Source organism: Cetorhinus maximus, chromosome 1 (assembly GCF_964194155.1).
Source record: "Cetorhinus maximus chromosome 1, sCetMax3.hap1.1, whole genome shotgun sequence".
NCBI lineage: Eukaryota > Metazoa > Chordata > Chondrichthyes > Lamniformes > Cetorhinidae > Cetorhinus > Cetorhinus maximus.
Window position 1 is genome coordinate 89,747,255 of NC_135879.1, and position 19,845 is coordinate 89,767,099.

General features: G+C 42.4%; 1 protein-coding gene across 1 annotated transcript in view; it reads left to right on the top strand.

Annotated features, from left to right (window-relative positions):
• The window catches only part of fras1 (Fraser extracellular matrix complex subunit 1), a 562,738-nt gene that overhangs the window by 525,792 nt on the left and 17,101 nt on the right, over positions 1 to 19,845 (top strand). The window contains exons 65-71 of the mRNA XM_078543632.1: positions 2,570 to 2,730; positions 6,322 to 6,536; positions 8,277 to 8,427; positions 8,526 to 8,633; positions 10,471 to 10,630; positions 15,069 to 15,185; positions 17,135 to 17,301. Coding sequence (XP_078399758.1) covers positions 2,570 to 2,730; positions 6,322 to 6,536; positions 8,277 to 8,427; positions 8,526 to 8,633; positions 10,471 to 10,630; positions 15,069 to 15,185; positions 17,135 to 17,301 — 1,079 coding nt within the window. The remainder of the gene's footprint in view (positions 1 to 2,569; positions 2,731 to 6,321; positions 6,537 to 8,276; positions 8,428 to 8,525; positions 8,634 to 10,470; positions 10,631 to 15,068; positions 15,186 to 17,134; positions 17,302 to 19,845) is intronic.

Consider the following 19,845-nt stretch of genomic DNA (forward strand, 5'->3'; position numbering starts at 1 on the left):
GATGTGGATTTATTGACTGAGGTGAAGGGTAATTGTAGCTAAGTCACCAGGCCACTTGGAATGATGATAGCTGAGAAGAAGAAAAAGCGTGAGGGTGGTAGAGTGTTAGGTGACCAAAGGAAAGGAAGGTACTAGAGGAGTAAGGATACAAGTTAAGGGCACTAGTACAAAGCAAGTGTGGATAGTATGGTGAAATGTGGGTTGCCAGGCTAAGAAGATGACAGTCAACAAGAAAAGGGGAGAAGTTTGGATCCAGGGCATCATCTAAAATGTAGAGACGTGATTCAATTAGTCTAGTTTGTTTATTATAATTAGTAGATTTTAAACCTCCTCATATGAGGAAGATGGTAGACTATAATAGTTGCAAACCTTACACATAGTTAAGCAACGGTGCCTGTGCATCTGTCCTTCAGTACTTCAAGGGCAACATAGCTCCTTGCAGCGAAATCATTCATTAATTAGATCACCCACTGTCCTTTGCTTTTAATTACTGTGACTGTTTCTCAACTTTAATGTTAATTAGAGTGAAAAGGTTACCATGTAATGAAACAAATGATTTCACTCCTGGAACAGAATATTTTGTTATGATGGTCACATCACATTTTTGTAAGAAGGGAAAGGAACCCTACTGTTGCAGATATCTGGGTATAAATGAGTGTTTTCTGAAAAAATTCACATACTGTTTGGCTGATGTAGAGGTTTCAGAAATGTATCTAACCCTAAAAAGAGCTAAAGGAAGTGCATCATATTGCAGATTAGCAACCTGAGTAGAGATGTATTGTAATTGTAACAATATTAGGGTGACTAGACCTCCAGGTTTCACTGGGACGGTCCGGGTTTTTCTCTAAGCGCTCTGGTGTCCCAACGGCTTACTCCAAATTGCTCAAATACCCAGGTTTTCAGCTCCACTGAGGACTCTCCCCTTTTCCCCACTCCTCATGTTCCATTTACTTACACATGGTTTGCCTTTCAGTGCCCTGATTAGCCACTCTGCCAGAATGTTCTGATTGGCTAATCAGGCATTCTATGGAGGAGGCCAGCGGGGGAGAGTGGGAGAAAGCAGGGGGCTAGCGGGAAAGGTTGGGAGGTCAGTGGAGGAGGCCAGCGGGGGAGAGTGGGAGAAAGCAGGAGCCTGTCCACCATCTACAAGGCACAAGTCAGGAATGTAATGGAATACTCTCCACTTGCCTGGATGAGTGTAGCTCCAACAGCATTCAAAAAGTTTGACACTGTCCAGGACAAAGCAGCCCGCTTGATTGGTATCCCATCCACAAACATTCACTCCCTTCACTACCGACGCACAGTGGCAGCAGTGTGTACCATCTGCAAATTGCACTGCAGAAACCCATCAAAGTTCCCAGGCAGCACCTTCCAAACCCACGACTGCTACCATCTAGAAGAACAAGGGCAATAGACACATGGGAACACCACCACCTGAAGGTTCCCCTCCAAGTCACTCACCATCCTGACTTGGAAATATATCGCCGTTCCTTCACTGTTGCTGGAACTCCTTCCCTAACAGCACTCTGGGTGTACCGGCAGCACATGGACTGCAGCAGTTGAAGAAGGCAGCTCACCACCACATTCTCAAGGGCAATTAGAGACAGGCAATAAATGCTGACCTAGCCAACAACACCCCATCCCGTAAATGAATAAAAAGGAGGGTGAGTGATGGTGGGTTGTGGGTGACAGGTGGGGAGGGGGGTCAGCAGCAAGAGCAGGGGTGGCTCTCAGCAGGTGACTCCCCTTCCAATGCTGGTTCTCTTGATCAGGCACTGATTGCCTTTGAATGAGGGACATACCCTTGAAGCCCACAGGCAACGCTCCATAGATTTGCTTGTCGTATTCTCCACATGATGAGACCTCGCCCAATGCAGTGGCGGGATGAGGCCCTTAAGTGGGCATTAATTGCCCACTTAAGAGCTTCAATTGGCAGTGGGGCAGGACAGCTGTCCACAGGCCTAATTGGGGTGAAGGCGGGAAGGCGGTGGTAACCCCACCCACCACCTGATTACATACCCCTTCCAGCACCAAACTCACCATGGCGGAGGGGGCATTATATCCTGCCCTTTATCTTTTGTGTTTGAAGTCAACAGATAATATATCATGCACTCCTTAATTGGGCACCACCATTCCGTGATGTAGTCACACCCCTAGTTGCACGCTTCTACAACCGTTAAGAGCTTCAAAAACTCCAGAAGCTGAAGATCCTTGTATCTGTACCTACAACATCACTAATGGTCTCTTAGGGAAGTTTGCTTTGTCTTGTCTTTCCGTGGGCAAAGCTATATGAGATCCAGTACAGTTGTTATTAAAGGAACAGTGTAGCTGAAGTGCAAAGGACTACTCTGCAGGAAACATCTTCAGATTGAAGAATATGAGGAAAGAAAGAGCAATCAAGCAACGGTATTTATGTGGTACCAAGATTAGCAGTCACAATGGAGTACCACCCAATTGCCTTCATTAAATAAAATGCTTTTTAATACTGTGAAATGTTTTTTTTGTCATTCAGATAATAAACAATGGAATTTGCATGTTTATAGGTTTCTTTTCCATTTATTTTGTTCAGAATCCACATTTCTGTGCAGATCCCTCACCAGGATGGGATGCTGCCTCTAGTATCCACCATGCCGCTGCATAACCTGCATTTTCTCCTGTCAGAATCCATCTACCGGCACCAGCACATCTGTTCCAACCTGGTTACAGTCAAGGACCTGAGGAGTATCACAGGTAGAACCGTGTGTGAATTCATGCTACATAAACTGTCATCAGTGAAGTTTCTTCCATCTTTTTATTAATATAATTTAAAGACAAAAACTACAACATATAAAGTTGAGGTTTTATCATGTTCAAAACTTAGGCACGGATTTTTGCTCCCAGGTCCAGAGTGCAGAGACAGGGCATTTTCCGGCTCCCTGCTCCCAACCCAGGAGAAAGAGGCACGAAAGTTGTGATTTTTATTCCGGGGGCGTGGGCTGGATTAGAGGTTGGGTCCATTTCCCCTGGACGAGTGCAGAGACTGCTGGGTGCTGAGATTGGCTGGGCAGAAGGTCTGCCTCAGTGCACCGGCACTGTGTGAAAGATTGGAAAAAAACAATAAAACAAAAACATCCATACAGCCCTCAAACCCCCTCCCCCCCGACACTCCCCATGTCCCATCTATGCTAACCCATGCCACCTTATGCTCCCCCACTCACCCCCATGGACCCTCATACTCCCTGTGCCATGCTATGTCCCATTACCCACCCCCATGGCTGCTGATGCCCCTATGCCATCCTAGGCCCCTCTAACCACTCCCCCATGGCCCCTACACCCCTAATGCCAACCCATACCCCCCACTTATCCTCATGGTCCTTCATAGCCCAAAAGCCAACTTAGTACCAACCTGCCACCCTTTCCCTTATTTCCATGCAAGTTCACCTAGCATCCACCTTGGACAACCCTCAAGAGACATGCTGACATAAAGTGGTGTCTATTTATGGCATCACTATTTAAAAACAACATTGTTTCAAATAAATTGCAACACTAAAATTTCTTCAGCTAATCTCTTATGAAAACAAACATTTCACTTCAGTACTTAATCTCTTATGAAAACAAATATCTCCATTCTATAACCACTTGAATCTGTCAACCAAACTGCTCACTTAACAGGCACCCTGCTGTGATGTTAGGTTGTAAAATCAGTCATGCCACACAAATCCTACAATGACAATTAGGCTTATGGCAACAGACAGAGTGAAATAGCCAGCTAATACCAACACATTTTTTAAAAATTCAAAGTCCAGCAGAGTTAAAATCCCTTGACAGCTTTGACAGTTCCAATCAGCTTTGACAATTCCAATGAGCTTTGAAAGCTTGATAGTTCTTTAACAGCTTTGACAGTTCTTTAACAGCTTTGACAGTTCTTTGACAGCTTGACAGTTCCAATGAGTTTATGCACTTTTTATGCACATTAAAAGTAGACTACTTTTATTAATCCCAAAAGACACCTGTCCTACCCCAAAGTGTACCTTACCTCCACCAAAGGGCACCTGACCTTTCGCAAAGGTCTCCTAGGACCATGACCAAAAGGGTACCTTACCTCTCCAAAAGGGCACCTTGGTTATTCTATCAAATCCACAAGGTTCAGACCTGCTCCTACCAGGTCTAATCTGTAGACATTTCAGGCACTTATCTCATCAAAATTACATATGAATGGAGGCCGTTACTGATTTATATAGGCATTTGCCTCCAGAAACAACACCTATGCAATTTACGACCCGCCCCCATAACCCCCACCACTCCCGCAAAAATGGTGGATGCCAGGTTTGTGGGAGGGATTTCTGGATTCGGGTCTCTGCCAGCATTTTCGCACAGATGAAGAGCAGAAATTCAGGTCTTAGTGTGTTGCGTTTTCATAGGCAACTGAAAAGCAAGCAAACCTTTACATGTCCACCCATCAATTCGAAAGGGCAGAATTCTTTCTGTTCGTAATTTTGACAAAGCAGGAATCCTCATGCCAATTTTTTTCCCTAGAATTTTTATTCACAGGAGGAACTGCATGTTCAAAGTGTTTTCAGGTCATGATCAGACTACTGTATATAACTAACTGTCTTTGTTTATCTTCTGTCCTTCATTTTTATGTTTTACCTTTTTCCAAAAATTTCTGTAAAAACAAACTTTAAAAAAGTGCAGAATTTTATTTCCTAAATAAAGTTCTGACATTCTGCTGAAGAAATTGAATAATTAAACTTGAGGGAAGAAACCATAAACTATATGTTTATGTTTAAATAGCGAGCAGATGAATCTTCATCTTAGGCTGAATCGCAGCCGACTCTGGTGCGCGCCTGCTGAACTGACAATGGGAATGACGCAAGGTGACGTCGGGACGCACGCCTGATATCACCACGCGTCATTTTACGCATAAGTGTGTGGAGCCCGCCCCCACACGCTGACCAGAAGATTCAGGCCTATATTATTAAAAAACACTCTCATTGTTAAAAGCCGATTCTATACATTTAAACCCCTTCAAGTACTTAATTTGTTATAAAAACAAACATTTTTATTCATAGATCCACATCAAAGTTTATAATAACTTGGAGCTGCCAATCAAACTGTGGACTTTAGCCTCCACCAATGCCCCCCTGCCCCCTGCACTCCTAGGGGTAGGGGATTTAAGTGATTGACAGCTTAATGGTTCCATGGACCTTAGTCACTTTTTATACACATTCATGTCTGCTCTTAATCACAAAAGGGTACCTGACCTCTCCAAAGAACTCTTGTTATGTTTAGGCCTTTCTCAGATTCACAAAGCCCATGAGTTGTGTTTCAGAGACCTGAGTGAAGAAAATTGCTTCTGATTGAAGGCAGCTGCACTTTTAAACGTGCTGCTGCCTCTATGTACCACAGATGTGTGAAATATGTCCTGCCCCCATATCCCTACTCCCTGCCTCCCCCCACCCCACCCCACAATCCACCACCCCCCTTCCAGCCCGGGCACAGGGGCGAGAAAGATTCGGGTTTCCGCTACCATTTTAGCTAAGGCGCAGAACTCATCTGTCTTTGTAAAAATATATCCCCTTGTTATTGACTCCAAAGTACTACTACCATAACCGGTTCCATGTGCAGAACATGGAACGCATGTGCGCGAAAGAGCGCAACGGTCTCCTCCCTGAGGCACGGAGCTGCCTCAGGGAGAATGAATGGATATGAAAATAATTAAAGATTCGGTTTAAAAATTTATTCAAACATGTTCCCCCGTGTGACTGTGTCACATGAGTTGGGACATGTTTCTAAAGGTGGGAAAATTTATTTATTTACCTTATAAAAGCTTCAGGAAACCTCATCCCGCCCGTGGATGAGGTTTCCTGAAAAACGCGAAGGCCGCTTGGGCTTTTCGCCTGCCCGCCAACCTTAAGGTTGGACGAGCAGCATTCTTAACTACTTTAATTCCTCAAAGGCCTTAATAGGCCCATAACATTTTGTTTCAAACAAATAAATTTTTATATAAAATATAGGAATTCTGTGAAATGGGTGAAGTGCAATTTTAGAACAATATCAAACATTTTACCTTATCTGTGCTATTGATTTACTTGATTTAGTATCCTTTGAATTTTATCCATAATTTGTACATTGATTGTCACATCAAAATCATTCTAATTCTAAAATTAATTGCACCTTAGAAGTCAGAGAATAAAAAGCAACACTATGTCTGTATTTTAAGCTTTCTGTTTATTCATTTAAAGCAAATATTCCTGCTGTGTTAATACAGAGATGGAATATATCTGTTATCAGCTTAGCAGGTTATAATAGCCAAAGCATTAAGAAAAGATGTGTTTGCAGATTCTGGATTTCTGGATGATGTCAACTATGATAGCATCACTCTTGGCCCTGGGTATGATCGGCCATTCCAGTTTGACCCAAATGTAAGAGAACCCAAGACCATCCAGCTGTATAAGCACCTCAACCTGAAGAGCTGTATCTGGACATTTGATGCTTACTACGATATGACAGAACTCATTGATGTCTGCGGTGGCTCAGTGACAGCTGACTTCCAGGTGATTAGATCCAGAAAAATCTGGTTGCTCATTCTTATTTGAACATGGCCTACAATTACTTGACTGACAATGGTCCAAATTATAAGCAACTTTACTTTGCATCTCTGTCAATTAAATGAAAGACTGCTATCACAGCAAAAAAGAAAAGCTCTGTTTTGGTATTTTCCATTATTTTAACGAGAGAAGAAGTTTATATTATTCAGATTCTTAATTATTAAAAGAGTTTTAAATAACATCTCATGACATTCTTGAATTGCTTTATGGTCAGTTAATTACTTTTGACATGCTGCCATGAAGCTTAATATGGAGGCCTCACAAACAGCAAATCAAATGAATAGTATGTCTGATTTTGATGGTTATAGTTGAGGTTGAGGAAAGAATATTGGCCTAGATTGTTCACATCTACATAACAGATAGATGGAACCTTAGTTGAATATCTTATGTGGAAGGTGGCACCTCAACAATGCAGCATGCCCTTGGTACTACGCTGAAATGTTAATCTAAGTAGTGTGCTCAAGACCTGAAGTAAGATTTGAACTCACACTGAGTAACTTTGACCTTGGACGATGGTGTATAGTGGGTCACCCATTACACACTTCTCGCAATATTTGTTTCCATTGGCTTCAGTAGGTGACTGAGCTGATATCACTCATTTTACACTGCCACCCAGGGCTGGATTTTATCATCGGTGAGTGGGGGCGTGGCCCGCTCGCCGACACGTAAAATGACGCACGGTGATGTCGGGCGGAACTCCCGACATCACCGCGTCCCATTTAAATTTTCAGGAAGGCAGGAGCGCAGCAAAATCAGCTGCGTGCCCGCCGACCTGTCAATGGCCAATTGAGGCCATTGACAGAGCAATTAAGGTAATTAGTGGACCTGCCCGTCCAACCTTAAAGTTGGCGGGCAGGCCAGGAGCCCCGGCGCGAACTAGAAAAAGCATGAAACCTCATCCACGGGCGGGATGAGGTTTCATGTAGGGTTTTAAAAATTTTAATAAAGTTTTTTTGGAAATTACAAACATGTCCCAACTCATGTGACATTGTCACATGAACCCCTGAAGCAGCACTTAGCCTCAGGGAGATGAGTGCGCTCTTTCGTGCGCATGCGCGAAAGAGCACACTCTCGATTTTAGGCATTCCCCCACCGCCCTCACAGGGAGCGCATAGTGCTTCCCTGCGGACGTCACGCTGGGCGGGCCAATTAAGTTAAAATGGCGCCCCGCCTCCGCCAATTGGAAGAGTGCCCGTCCATCAACTTCCCCCCCCCGATGGAGGGAAAATTCAGCCCCCAAAGTCATAATCACTCACACAGTCTTCTAACTCAGAATGGGAATCCTAACAAATGAGGCAAACTTACATTGTGGTTGAACTCTGTGAAAAAGAGACTATTCCAAACAAAGTTGAAATATTGCTTGTTATGTTTGGACTATCTTCTCACTTAAGGCCATTATTAATTAGAGTATCTATTTAGTTTAATTACAGTGTCTTATCAATTCAGGTTTAGATTTAGTGTGGTGATGTGTGCCTTAGTCTGAGTCCACAGTATATGCATAACAATGCCTATGATCTTGGGAGTGAGAGCAGAGAGAGACTTTGAAGAACAATTTCTTGGAGGGTCAGTGGATTGTGATGGGTTCATAGTGAAGTGGATTATGTTAATAGTCTGTGTGACAAAGGATTTAATGGGCCCAAAGGTTTTCTCCTGTGTTACATTTCCTTATGTTCTTATAATTGGCAGGTACGAGATTCCGCCCAGTCATTCCTGACAGTGTCAGTGCCATTGTATGTCTCTTACATTTACGTAACCGCACCAAGAGGCTGGGCTTCACTCGAGCATCACACTGAGATGGAGTTCTCATTCTTTTACGACACAGTTCTATGGAGAACAGGTAAAAAAGATGGTTGAAAAGAAATTGTTTTCTTTTCCTATTTTACATTTTAAAAATTTATCTAATGTAAAGTTTTTCACTTGATCTTCTTAATACAGGCATACAAACTGACAGTGTACTGTCAGCACGACTTCAGATAATACGGATTTATATAAGGGATGATGGTCGCCTTGTCATTGAATTCAAGACCCATGCAAAATTTAGAGGCAAGTAATTTCTTTATGGATTGAAGGATGTTGACAAAGGGGAAAAGCCAGGGTTTACTGAAGGATTAACTGTTAGTTATAGTTTATATTTTACAAGAGAAAATCATGTTTTCTATAAATCACTTTTAGAAGAATAACATAATTCATATTCAACAGTTTGTTGGTAAAGTCTGTGTTACTATTGAATCCAAAAATGTAACATTACGTTTTGATGTAGTAATAGAAAGAAATAATGGATACTTAGGAATAATCTAACGAGAGATTAGAACACAAATTTCAGCAGTGCTATTCCAAATCCATATTCCATAACCAAATCCAGTGTCTCTGTCTCCACCACAGAAAATTTACAGCACAAAAAATTACTACACCAGAATCCTGCTCCGAGACAAGCAGAATTTCTGAATTTTCCTAAACTATAAGAGCAATAGATTTGGGTCTTTTTTTAACTTCAACCTTGACATCTGTTTTTAATCATTTGTAACTATTTTTATCTCTTCAGTTGGTTTTATTTAGTCATTGATTCATTTTGCATCAACTGCTCTGCCAGTTCAGCCATGGTATTGCTGTGTAATTATAGTTATACTATAGGTCTAATGATGGGTTGATACTGCAAATTTGTCAAGAAAAAATTTTGTCCTTTGGTATGAGGTTCTGGGTGGTGTTTCTTCAGGAAAGCCATCAGGTTTGGGGAGGTCCTAGGCAGGAAAGGTTTCCACTAACTGCCCTCAAAAATGGTCACAATTTTCTTCTGCTCATTTCGGGTGGACCACAGTATCTTCCACCTGCCTAGCCAACCACATCTAAATCATTGGCAAGTAGGCATGGCATATGGATTTTTCTCTGCTTAAATGCTCCTCTGCCTCCAATAAACAACTACTTCTCCAGTGGGATGCAAGCATGCATGGTGTTACCATGCATTTGTTTCTTCCCACAATTTGGTGTACTACTGCCTCCCAGCCCTCCACAGAACAGAAACTTCCCAAGAATCCTACCCATGCATTTGTCTTTGCTGTTGAGAAACCTTGCTGACTGGCTCATTGAAACTGCTGCAGTGAGTGCGCCACTAAAGAAGCACAGCATATCCACTCCCATAGAGGTGGACTCTGACTGAAGACTGACATTAACACTGAAATACTCAATTGACCCAGGTGCAGAAAAATAGGACTGAGTCACAGCAGGTTCAGACCAACGGGCAGATGCTTTGCTTCAACCAGCTCGGGTAGCAACCCTATCATGAAGAAAGTTCACCCTTCTGTGTTATGTATAACACAGTAAAGTAGGCATTGATTGTTTTCAGTAAATATTTCCTTTGTATCACATTTTACTTTCAAGGTTTGTTAAAGTACTCTGAGCATAGCACCCACAGCATTTCCTAATTTGGATAGAGCAAAAATTGGCATGAAACCGTGTCAGTATTCTGAATCTAGGCTTTTCATCTAGGCTTCAAAGCTGGCCCCAAGGCTGATTATAATCAATGAACTCTCTTCTTAAAAAATAAGTTCCTCCCGCCTCCAAAGTGGAAAATAGGCAGCCAAATGGAGAAAGGCAAGTTGATTGTTGTTGCACTTTCAAAAAATTGGAAAGATTACAATAGGTAGAACAGGATTTGAATGATAAAGGAGGTAGTGTGAAGTTAAAGTTGAAAATATACTCCAGATTGTGTTGAGTTAGCAAATATCAGATGATTCTGTATCACTATCCACTGACCGCGTTAGTATTGCGCATGTAAGTTACTAATGATAGAGAACAAAAGAAAGTGTATCCAATCATGGCACCAAACTGCTGTTCTGAGCAGAGAGAGAAGAAGCCTGAACCTTGTACATGTGTCCCTCTCCAGGTCACTTTGTGATGGATCACCATACACTGCCAGGGCAGAAGTCTCAAATTGTAGCTCCTGATCATTTAGGGGGCATTGAATTTGACCTGCAGTTGCTCTGGAGTGCTCAGACGTTTGATTCCCCATATCAGCTTTGGCGTGCAACTAGTTCCTACAACAGGTAAAGTAAAAAGCTATCTTCCTTGCTGACCTAGTGCTTTTTAAGGAACGCTACAATGTAAAAGTATATTTTAAACATGTTAGTGTTTTAGATATGAATACAGACTGCTGTTTTATTCTGAACTGCCTGCTGCCACACTTTGAAAAAAACCTAGATGCTAATCTAACCTTTTCACTGTGGTAGTGAGATGCAGATGATACAAAGATAGGTGGAGGGACAGGTAGTATTGAGGAGGCGGGGAGGCTGCAGAAGGATTTGGACAGGTTAGGAGAATGGGCAAAGAAGTGGCAGATGGTATACAACGTGGGGAAATGTGAAGTCATGTACTTTGGTAGGAATAATAGAGGCATAGACTAATTTCTAATGGGGAGAGAATTCAGAAATCTGGAGTGCAGAGGGACTTGAGAGTCCTAGTCCAGGATTCTCTTAAGGTTAACTTGCAGGTTGAGTCGGTAGTTAGGAAGGCAAATGCAATGTTGGTATTTATTTCGAGAGGACTAGAATATAAAAGCAGGGATGTGCTGCTGAGGCTTTATAAGGCTCTGGTCAGACTACATTTAGAATATTGTGAGCAATTTTGGGCCCCGTACCTCAGGAAGGATGTTCTGGACCTGGAGAGGGTCCAGAGGAGGTTCACGAGAACGATCCCAGGAATGAAAGCTTAACATATGAGGAACGTTTAAGGACTCTGGGTCTATACTCGATGGAGATTAGAAGGATAAGGGGGGATTTGATTGAAACTTAGAGAATACTGAAAAGCCTGGATAGAGTGGACGGGGGGAAGATGTTTCCATTAGTAGGAGAGACTAGGACCCGAGGGCACAGCCTCAGAGTAAAGGGAAGACCTTTTAGAACAGAGATGAGGAGAAACTTCTTTAGCCAGAGAGTGGTGAATCTATGGAATTGATTGCCACAGAAGGCTGTGGAGGCCAGGTCATTGAGTGTATTTAAGACCGAGATAGATAGGTTCTTGATTGGTAAGGGGATCAAAGGTTACTGGGCGAAGGCGGGAGAATGGGGTTGAGAAACTTTTCAGCCATGATTGAATGACGGAGCAGACTCGATGGGCCGAATGGCCTAATTTCTGCTCCTATGTCTTATGGTCTTATGGTCTATGCTTTGCATGTTCATACTGTTTGTTCTGGGAAGGATGACAGTGCCAATTTTTAAAAACTTTTACTTACATCAATTTCAGTAACTGTAATGCAGCATTCTGTACCTGTATGTAAAACCTTTCATTGAGCTTTGATTCATACAAAAAATAAATATCTGATTTGCTTATGGGCCTAAATTCTCTTTTTAAAAAATGTTTGCATAGCCACAGAGAACACTGTCTACCCAGAATGCATTGTGTGGAGGAGAGACAACCAGTGCTAATTTCCAGTAGGGTCCCTCAATCATTCATTGTACCTTGGGGAGAAGATCTGCAGAAATCTGGGGGGGGAAAGCATAAAGACTGTTTACAGTGTTTCTCCAGAGTTTCCATGGATTTTCCCTCAAACTTATGGTGGATGATCCATAGAATCCCTGTGGGAATGCAACCCCAATGTTATCCCAGTTATTGTGTAAGGCAGCCTTCATAAAGGCCGGAATCTCCACCAAACAGCAGCATGTGGATTAAATATTCAACGAAAGATCTGATTTAAACTATTGAGATTTTATATATAAAATAAAATTCCCTTTTGTTTGATGTGTTCCTAAGGTTTATCTATTTACTTTGAAAATTAAATTCTGTCATGCTAGGGGGCGGGGAAGCACAGGAGTCCCATTTTGAGACACATCCCAGAGAGTAATTAATCCATTTGTCAAAATCAGAACATGTTTATCATGCGTTACAATAGGCACTGATATTCTTCAATTAAGCAGTAGCCTCCCAACATGAGGTGGCAAGTGTAAAAGGAGACAATGTGATTAGCTACAAAATGTTTCCTTGTTCATGGTGGATGTAGTTTTAATGCAGGATTTGGCAGATTCATTGATGGATTCTGATTTTGAAAGAATTGAGACCATTTCAGATAAGGCAATCTGTGAAATTAGTGGGATAGGAATATTTACGTTCATATAAACCTAGAAATTTCTGTCAGCTGTATTGGTGGACGAATGTGTAATGTGTTTGTAATTCTTTGTTAAATTGGGGAAAAAGCAATGTTATACAAATGCAACATTCTTCTGATAATATCAACACGAGTAATTTTTAGACATTAATGCTGTGTCACATTGGAAGGTCTCAAAATGCCCCAAGCAATGAGTAACTTTTGAAGTGCAGTGACTGGGATTATGTAGGGAAACTATAGTGGGTGGTAAAAACTGGGTAGTATAGTAGATAATAAGAACTGGGCAACTCATACGATTTAGGTTAAAACAAAACAGCAAGGCTAGCACCTCCATGAACCTAAGACTAGCAGGAACATTTTCCTCTTGCAAGCAACAAGATCTTATATGGTTAAGATTCCGAATTAATATCCAAAAAATGAGTCTGTTTTAACATAGAAACAGGGAGCAGGAGTAGGCCATTCGGCCCTTCGAGCCTGCTCCACCATTCATTATGATCATGGCTGATCATCTAACTCAATAGCCTGCTCCCACTTTCTCCCCATACCTTTTGATCCCTTTCGCCCCAAGACCAATATCTAACTCCTTCTTGAAAACATACAATGTTTTGGTCTCAACTACTTTCTGTGGTAACGAATTCCACAGGCTCACCACTCTCTGAGTGAAGAAATTTCTCCGCATCTCAGTCCTAAATGGTCTACCCCATATCCTCAGACTGTGACCCCTGGTTCTAGACTCCCCCAGCATCGGGAACATCCTTCCTGCATCTATCCTGTCTAGTCCTGTCAGAATTTTATAAGTTTCTATGAGATCCTCCCTCATTCTTCTGAACTCCTGCGAATACAATCCTAATCGACTCAATCTCTCCTCATATGTCAGTCCTGACATCCCAGGAATCAGTCGGGTAAACATTCACTGCACTCCCTCTATAGCAAGTACATCTTTCCTCAGATAAGAAGACCAAAACTGCACACAATATTCCAGGTGTGGTCTCACCAAGGCCCTGTACAATTGCAGCAAGACATCCCTGTTCCTGTACTCGAATCCTCTGGCTATGAAGGCCAACATACCGTTTGCCTTCTTTACCGCCTGCTGCACCTGCATGCTTGCCTTCAGCGACTGGCATGCAAGGACTTCCAGATCTCGTCGCACATTCCCCTCTCTCAATTTATAGCCATTCAGATAATAATCTGCCTTCCTGTTTTTGCTACCAAAATGGATAATCTCACATTTATCCACATTATACTGCATCTGCCATGCATTTGCCCACTCACTCAGCTTGTCCAAATCACACTGAAGCATCTCTGCATCCTCCTCACAGCTCACCCTCCCACCCAGCTTTGTGTCATCTGCAAATTTGGAGATATTACATTTGACTCCCTCATCTAAATCATTAATATATATTGTGAATAACTGGGGTCCCAGCACCGATCCCTGCAGTACCCCACTAGTCACTGCCTGCCATTCGGAAAAAGACCCGTTTATTCCTATTCTTTGTTTCCTGTCTGCCAACCAGTTTTCTATCCATCTCAATACACTACCCCCAATCCCATGCGCTTTAATTTTACACACCAATCTCTTATGTGGGACTTTGTCGAAAGCCTTCTGAAAGTCCAAATAAACCACGTTCACTGGCTCCCCCCATCAACTCTACTAGTTACATCCTCGAAAAATTCCAATAGATTTGTCAAGCATGATTTCCCTTTCGTAAATCCATGCTGACTCTGTCCGATTCTGCCACTTCTTTCCACATGCTCAGCTATTAAATCTTTTATAATGGACTCTAGAATTTTCCCCACTACCGACGTCAGGCTGACTGGTCTATAATTCCCAGTTTTCTCTCTGCCTCCCTTTTTAAATAGTGGGGTTACATTAGCTACCCTCCAATCTGTAGGATTGTATTGTTAAGTCTAGAATGTGGATAACCTTGAATTCTGTTGAGCACATTTAGAAAGCTAACAACTTGGGATTTAGATCTGTCAAAGGGGGACAAACATGTTGGACTTTTCTGCCTTGTATAGAATCGCTAAAAATTCTTATATCTTTAATTGTCACCGTTCTTTGTCATTACTGACTATTTCTGTGTGATTTTTTAGCCTGTCAGAATTTGAAACTGAGTAAGTACATTTCTCAGCAAACTACCATTTGTGACATTCTATTTTAAAAAGTCTTTTGAATCCAAGAAAATAGTTACAGCTGTTAGAATGAAGGTTTCATCAAGCAAATGTTAATTCAGTGCATTTTTATTAATTGTATTAGGTTAAATAGGATATAGTGGGATATCTGTAGACTTGAATCAGCTGATTTTGGGATATATGATATACCAGCAGCTTTTTAAAGAATTTGCAGGATGATTTTCTTTCTGATGTTCTTTTCTCTTCTACAGAAAAGATTATTCAGGAGAATATACAATCTTTCTGATCCCCTGCACAGTACAACCCACACAACCTTGGATCGACCCTGGAGATAAGCCACTGGCCTGTACTGCACATGCTCCTGAAAAGTATGAACGTATTATAATTCCATTACACAAATATTTCTTCAACTTCAGCACAAAATATCTAAAATCCAGCTTTTTTTCCATTTTTTTTTCTGTCACGAGAAATTGCTTTGTGTTGTTTTATCATTAAACACACATAACATTAGAGATATAAAAAGCTCAAAATTATCTGAGGGGTTCAGATTGCTCAGTAGGTTGCAGAAGCAAAACTGGAGTTAAATTTACAACTTTCTTCACACTACCTTTTCCAGCCTTGTAATCACTGAACCATCTGTAATATGCCAATGATAATGAAAAGAGTTAAAATTACAGGATTTAAGACTGCAAGAGACAAGTATGTCGTCACCACTGCCAAATATCATGCTGTCCCATGTTTTACAGGAAAGGAAATTACCTGTGTAACTTGTATTACCTGAAGAAAGGCCCTCAAAATACATGCAATAGGATATATCTCCTGATCCAGCAACATTACCAGTTCTATGTCCCAGATAAATAAGTAGGGCCTTATTTAGTTTAATATCCCAGATTTGAGTTTTGCAAAGCTAGCTCACGTGCAAAAAAGCATGGATTTATCAGCAATCGAAAAAAATAACCAAAGCAAATTGTATTTATCAAATGGCCAGAAAAAATTGAAGTATTTAGCTTTATTTGACAAAGTTATTATTCATACATTGTTTGCTGTCTTATACCTATTGGTCCTGAATTTAATGAGCTTTTCTGGCGAGGTAGGGGCTCGGAGTAGTCCACCAGCAATTTTATGGATGAATTCTGGGATGGGACCTGTTTCCACCATATTTCTGCAAAGTTTGTAGTTTCCATCCCAGATTTGGGTTTTCCATGGGCAGGATTTTTGGGTCGTCGGGCAAGCGTGCCCAGGAGCAGCTAGGAAACGGCCTGCCGCCCGCGATCAGCCACCGACCACGATTTCACGCTGGCTGGCCAATTGACGGCCAGCCAGTGTGAAAGGTACACTGAGAAGCTTAGCGCTGCCAGGGTGTGGGCAGGTGGCAGGCAAGCGCAAAAGTCTGTGCATGTGCAGGGGAGAGCGTAATGAAAGTGCCCTGAAGGCAGGGAGCTGAAGAATTTTAAATTAAAAAATAAAGATTTTGAAAATCAGAAAAAATTGTCCCCATGTAGGACTCACTCACATGAACAGAAACATAATAAAAATTATGTTGAAACATTTTTAAAAAAAATTAATGTCAGAAACCTCATCCCGCCTGTGGATGAGGTTTCCTCAAAAAAGCAAATGCCCACCTCGCCAATTCGTCCACCCACCAACTGTAATGTTGGACGGACAGTGAAAAATAGCAGTTAATTAATACTTTAATGGCCTTACTAGGCCTCTTAATTGTCGGCAGGCATGCTGCCGACACTCGCACACGCCCACCAACTGAAATATCACACAAGTGCTCAATGATGTCGGGATGCTCGCCCGATGTCATCGCGTACTGTTTCGCACTCAGGCGTGTCAGACATGTGCCCGCACACCGAGCAGAAAATCCTGCGCCATATGTGTATTTCTCAATGCTTCTTGGAATGCAGAGTTGACATCACCCCCATTGGCATTGAACAGAGCCAGGGTTGGGCAAATCTCCTGGAGCTCACCCTCTGGGGGAATGGGCAGATCACGCCTTTAGGTCCTGCGCTTCCAATTCCCACCTGGAATTTAAATTGACCCTTAATTGTTCTTAAGTCATTATTTCAAAGCATTATTTCATTAATATAGCAGTATGTGTTCAATGCCAGTGTAATAACCATTGTGAAAAATGAGAGATAAAGTAGATTTATCAAGAAATAATTGCAATATGATTTCCAGTTCTTAAGAAATTTGTCTTTGTAACTGTGGTTGCTGCTTACATTTATAGCAGAGAACATTTAATATAACTGTTAAGTAACTGTCTTCTGAGATAGTATAAGTACATTGACTTTGTGTTTTTTTTCCTGACTAGGTTCCTCGTCCCTATTGCCTTTCAACAGACAAATCGCCCAGTTCCAGTTGTCTATTCTCTCAATACAGAGTTTCATCTTTGTAATAATGAGAAGGTTTTTATGATGGATCCGTCTGAAACAGAGATGTCCCTGGCTGAAATGGATTATAAAGGAGCCTTCTCTATGGGTATACGCTTTTTAAACTCATTATGAAATACAGCCTAACCTTTTTATAATAGGTTCAATTATTACAAATCTCTCATTTCCAATTGTTTAGGCGGCCCTGGTTGAAGCACTAGTTGCTTGTTCCACAAACAGCATTTGTTGTTTAAAAAAATGCACCTAGTATCATTCACGCTAGACTTTTTGGCACAGCTGGTGGTGGGATTTTGGCTTTGTGTGATGGTATAAAATCTGCTGAAGCAATTCAGATGCCTGTTTTACATCTCTCCTGATCTTTGTTTCCATTCACTTCCACACTGATTTTCTAGCACCTGCTTTAGACAAGATCAGGATTACTCTCTCCACCTCCCTGTGTAAGAGTTCAGTGTGTTATAAATTTTTTTCAGACATTGCTTTTACTGCTTTATTTTTAATGGACGTGGCCACCTACATCTGTCAATCAACTGTCATCATCTCACTATCCTGACAAACTTAAAAATAACTCATGCAAATCTCATTTCTAGATATGTTAAACGCCACAGGCTGAATTTTACGGGGGTGCGGATGGCACGCCCCCTCTCCCAGAAACCACATCGGGGTGGAGCCAATAAGCTCCACACCAACCAGACCTGCAGCAATAAAGTGCTTCGGGACTCATTAACAAGGGCTGAATGGGACTTCCGCGCCTCAGGGGCCCGCCCTCCGGAGTTGCTGGCCAATCGGATTGGCTGGCAGCTCCATTAGTCCTGGCAGTGCCAGAAGGCATCAGTGGCAGCTGCCGGGACTAGAGGTTTGGAATGGAGCCCAAGGTCTAGGATCCCCGGAGTACGTAAGTCCGGGTTCTTGGGCCAGGAGGGTTTGGGATCGTTAGGGAGGTGGGCAGTGGTGGGGAGGGGTTAAGCTTAAGAGAGGGGGGAGTGGGTAAGAAGGAAAGGGGGCTTCTCTGTGAATGGCAAAGGGCAACCCCTGAAGAGCGATCCCTCCCTTCCTTCCCGCCCTTTGACCATTTCAGGTTAAAAATCAGGCTTCCCACTCCTGTTCTGCTGCCCGCACCAAATGCATTATGGCATGGGTAGCATATTATTTGGGTCAATAGGCTTGGTAACAATTGCTCATTTTAATATGGCAGGCGGGCTGCTGATTTGGGCACCCCCCATATTAAGGGAATGGGCTCAGGGGTGGTCGGCCACCCTATTGTACGTGACACTTCCACGGGAAACATGCCCATTGGGGGCACGTAAAATTCAGCCACGTGTGTGCAACTTAATTTCATACAGGGCAGGATTTTGAGATCGTGGGCGGGAGCAGCGGGCGGGCCCAGGAGCAGCCGGCAGGCCCAGGAGCAGCCAGGAAATGGCCCGCCATCCACGATCGGCCCCCAATCCCTATGATTTCATGCTGGCTTGCCAATTAACGGCTAGCCTGTGTGAAACGCACACTGAAAGGCTCAGTACTGCCGGGGTGGGGGCAGAAGGAGGGAAAGCGCTGCAGTCAGCGCAGGCGCAGGGGAGCGCGCAATGAAATCTCCCCGAAGGCAGGGAGCTGCCTCAGAGAGCTGAAGAATTTTAAACCCTTATATAAAGATTTTAAAATCATGGAAAAAATTTGCACCCATAAAAATCACTCACCTAAACATGTTGATGATAAAAATTCTGCCCAAACATTTTTATTTATTTTTTAAATTATTATCGGAATCCTCATCCCACCCTTGGATTCCTCAAAAATCCAAAGGCCACCTGGCCAATTCGCCTGCCCGCCAATCATAACATTAGATGGACAGCAAAAAATAGCAGTTAATTTATTGATTAATGGCCTTATTGGCCTCTTAATTGTCGGTGGGCACACTGCCGACTCTCGCATGCGCCTGCCAACCGAAATATCATGCGAGTGCGTGATGAAGTTGGGACGCTCACCCAACGTCATAGCGCACTATTTCACGCTCAGGCGTGTCGGGCGTGCCGAGCGGAAACTCCTGCCCATGATGTCGGAAAAGATGCATAATGGGCGTCTGATCCAACATCACTTCTCTTACAGTACGGGACCTGTTTCCACAAAGTCAAAATTATCCTCCCCTCTGCCAATCCTGTGCCAAGGGAATCATTTCCTCCATTTTGCGAATTTGTATGAAATAATTTTCAGAAAGCAATAATTCTTCAATATTTTGCCTAAGGCAAAAAACTCTCATTTTTCATTTGTTAAAAATAGATTTTATTCTATTTCTGTCATTTGAGTCAAGAATAGAAATGAGGATTAGGTTGTGGAAAGGAATGGAGCTTAGCAGTAATGGCTAAGTGTTGATATCAGCACATTGGAACACAGGAGGAAGCTTTCAATATGAGAGCTGATTCTCTGATAGGGCACTCCCAGCGAGGGCCACACCTTGCCCGGAGAGCTGGCTGGAAAATTATTTGTCTGCAGCTCTTTAATTCTGCCCATTAATATAAAATAACAGAAAACTAGGGGTTGGAGGCCTATGGTATCCTGACCAGCACTCATTTCAATTGCCTTAATCATTCAAAATCTGCCCAATTGTGCATATCACAACATAAAATGAATGGAGAAGTAAAAT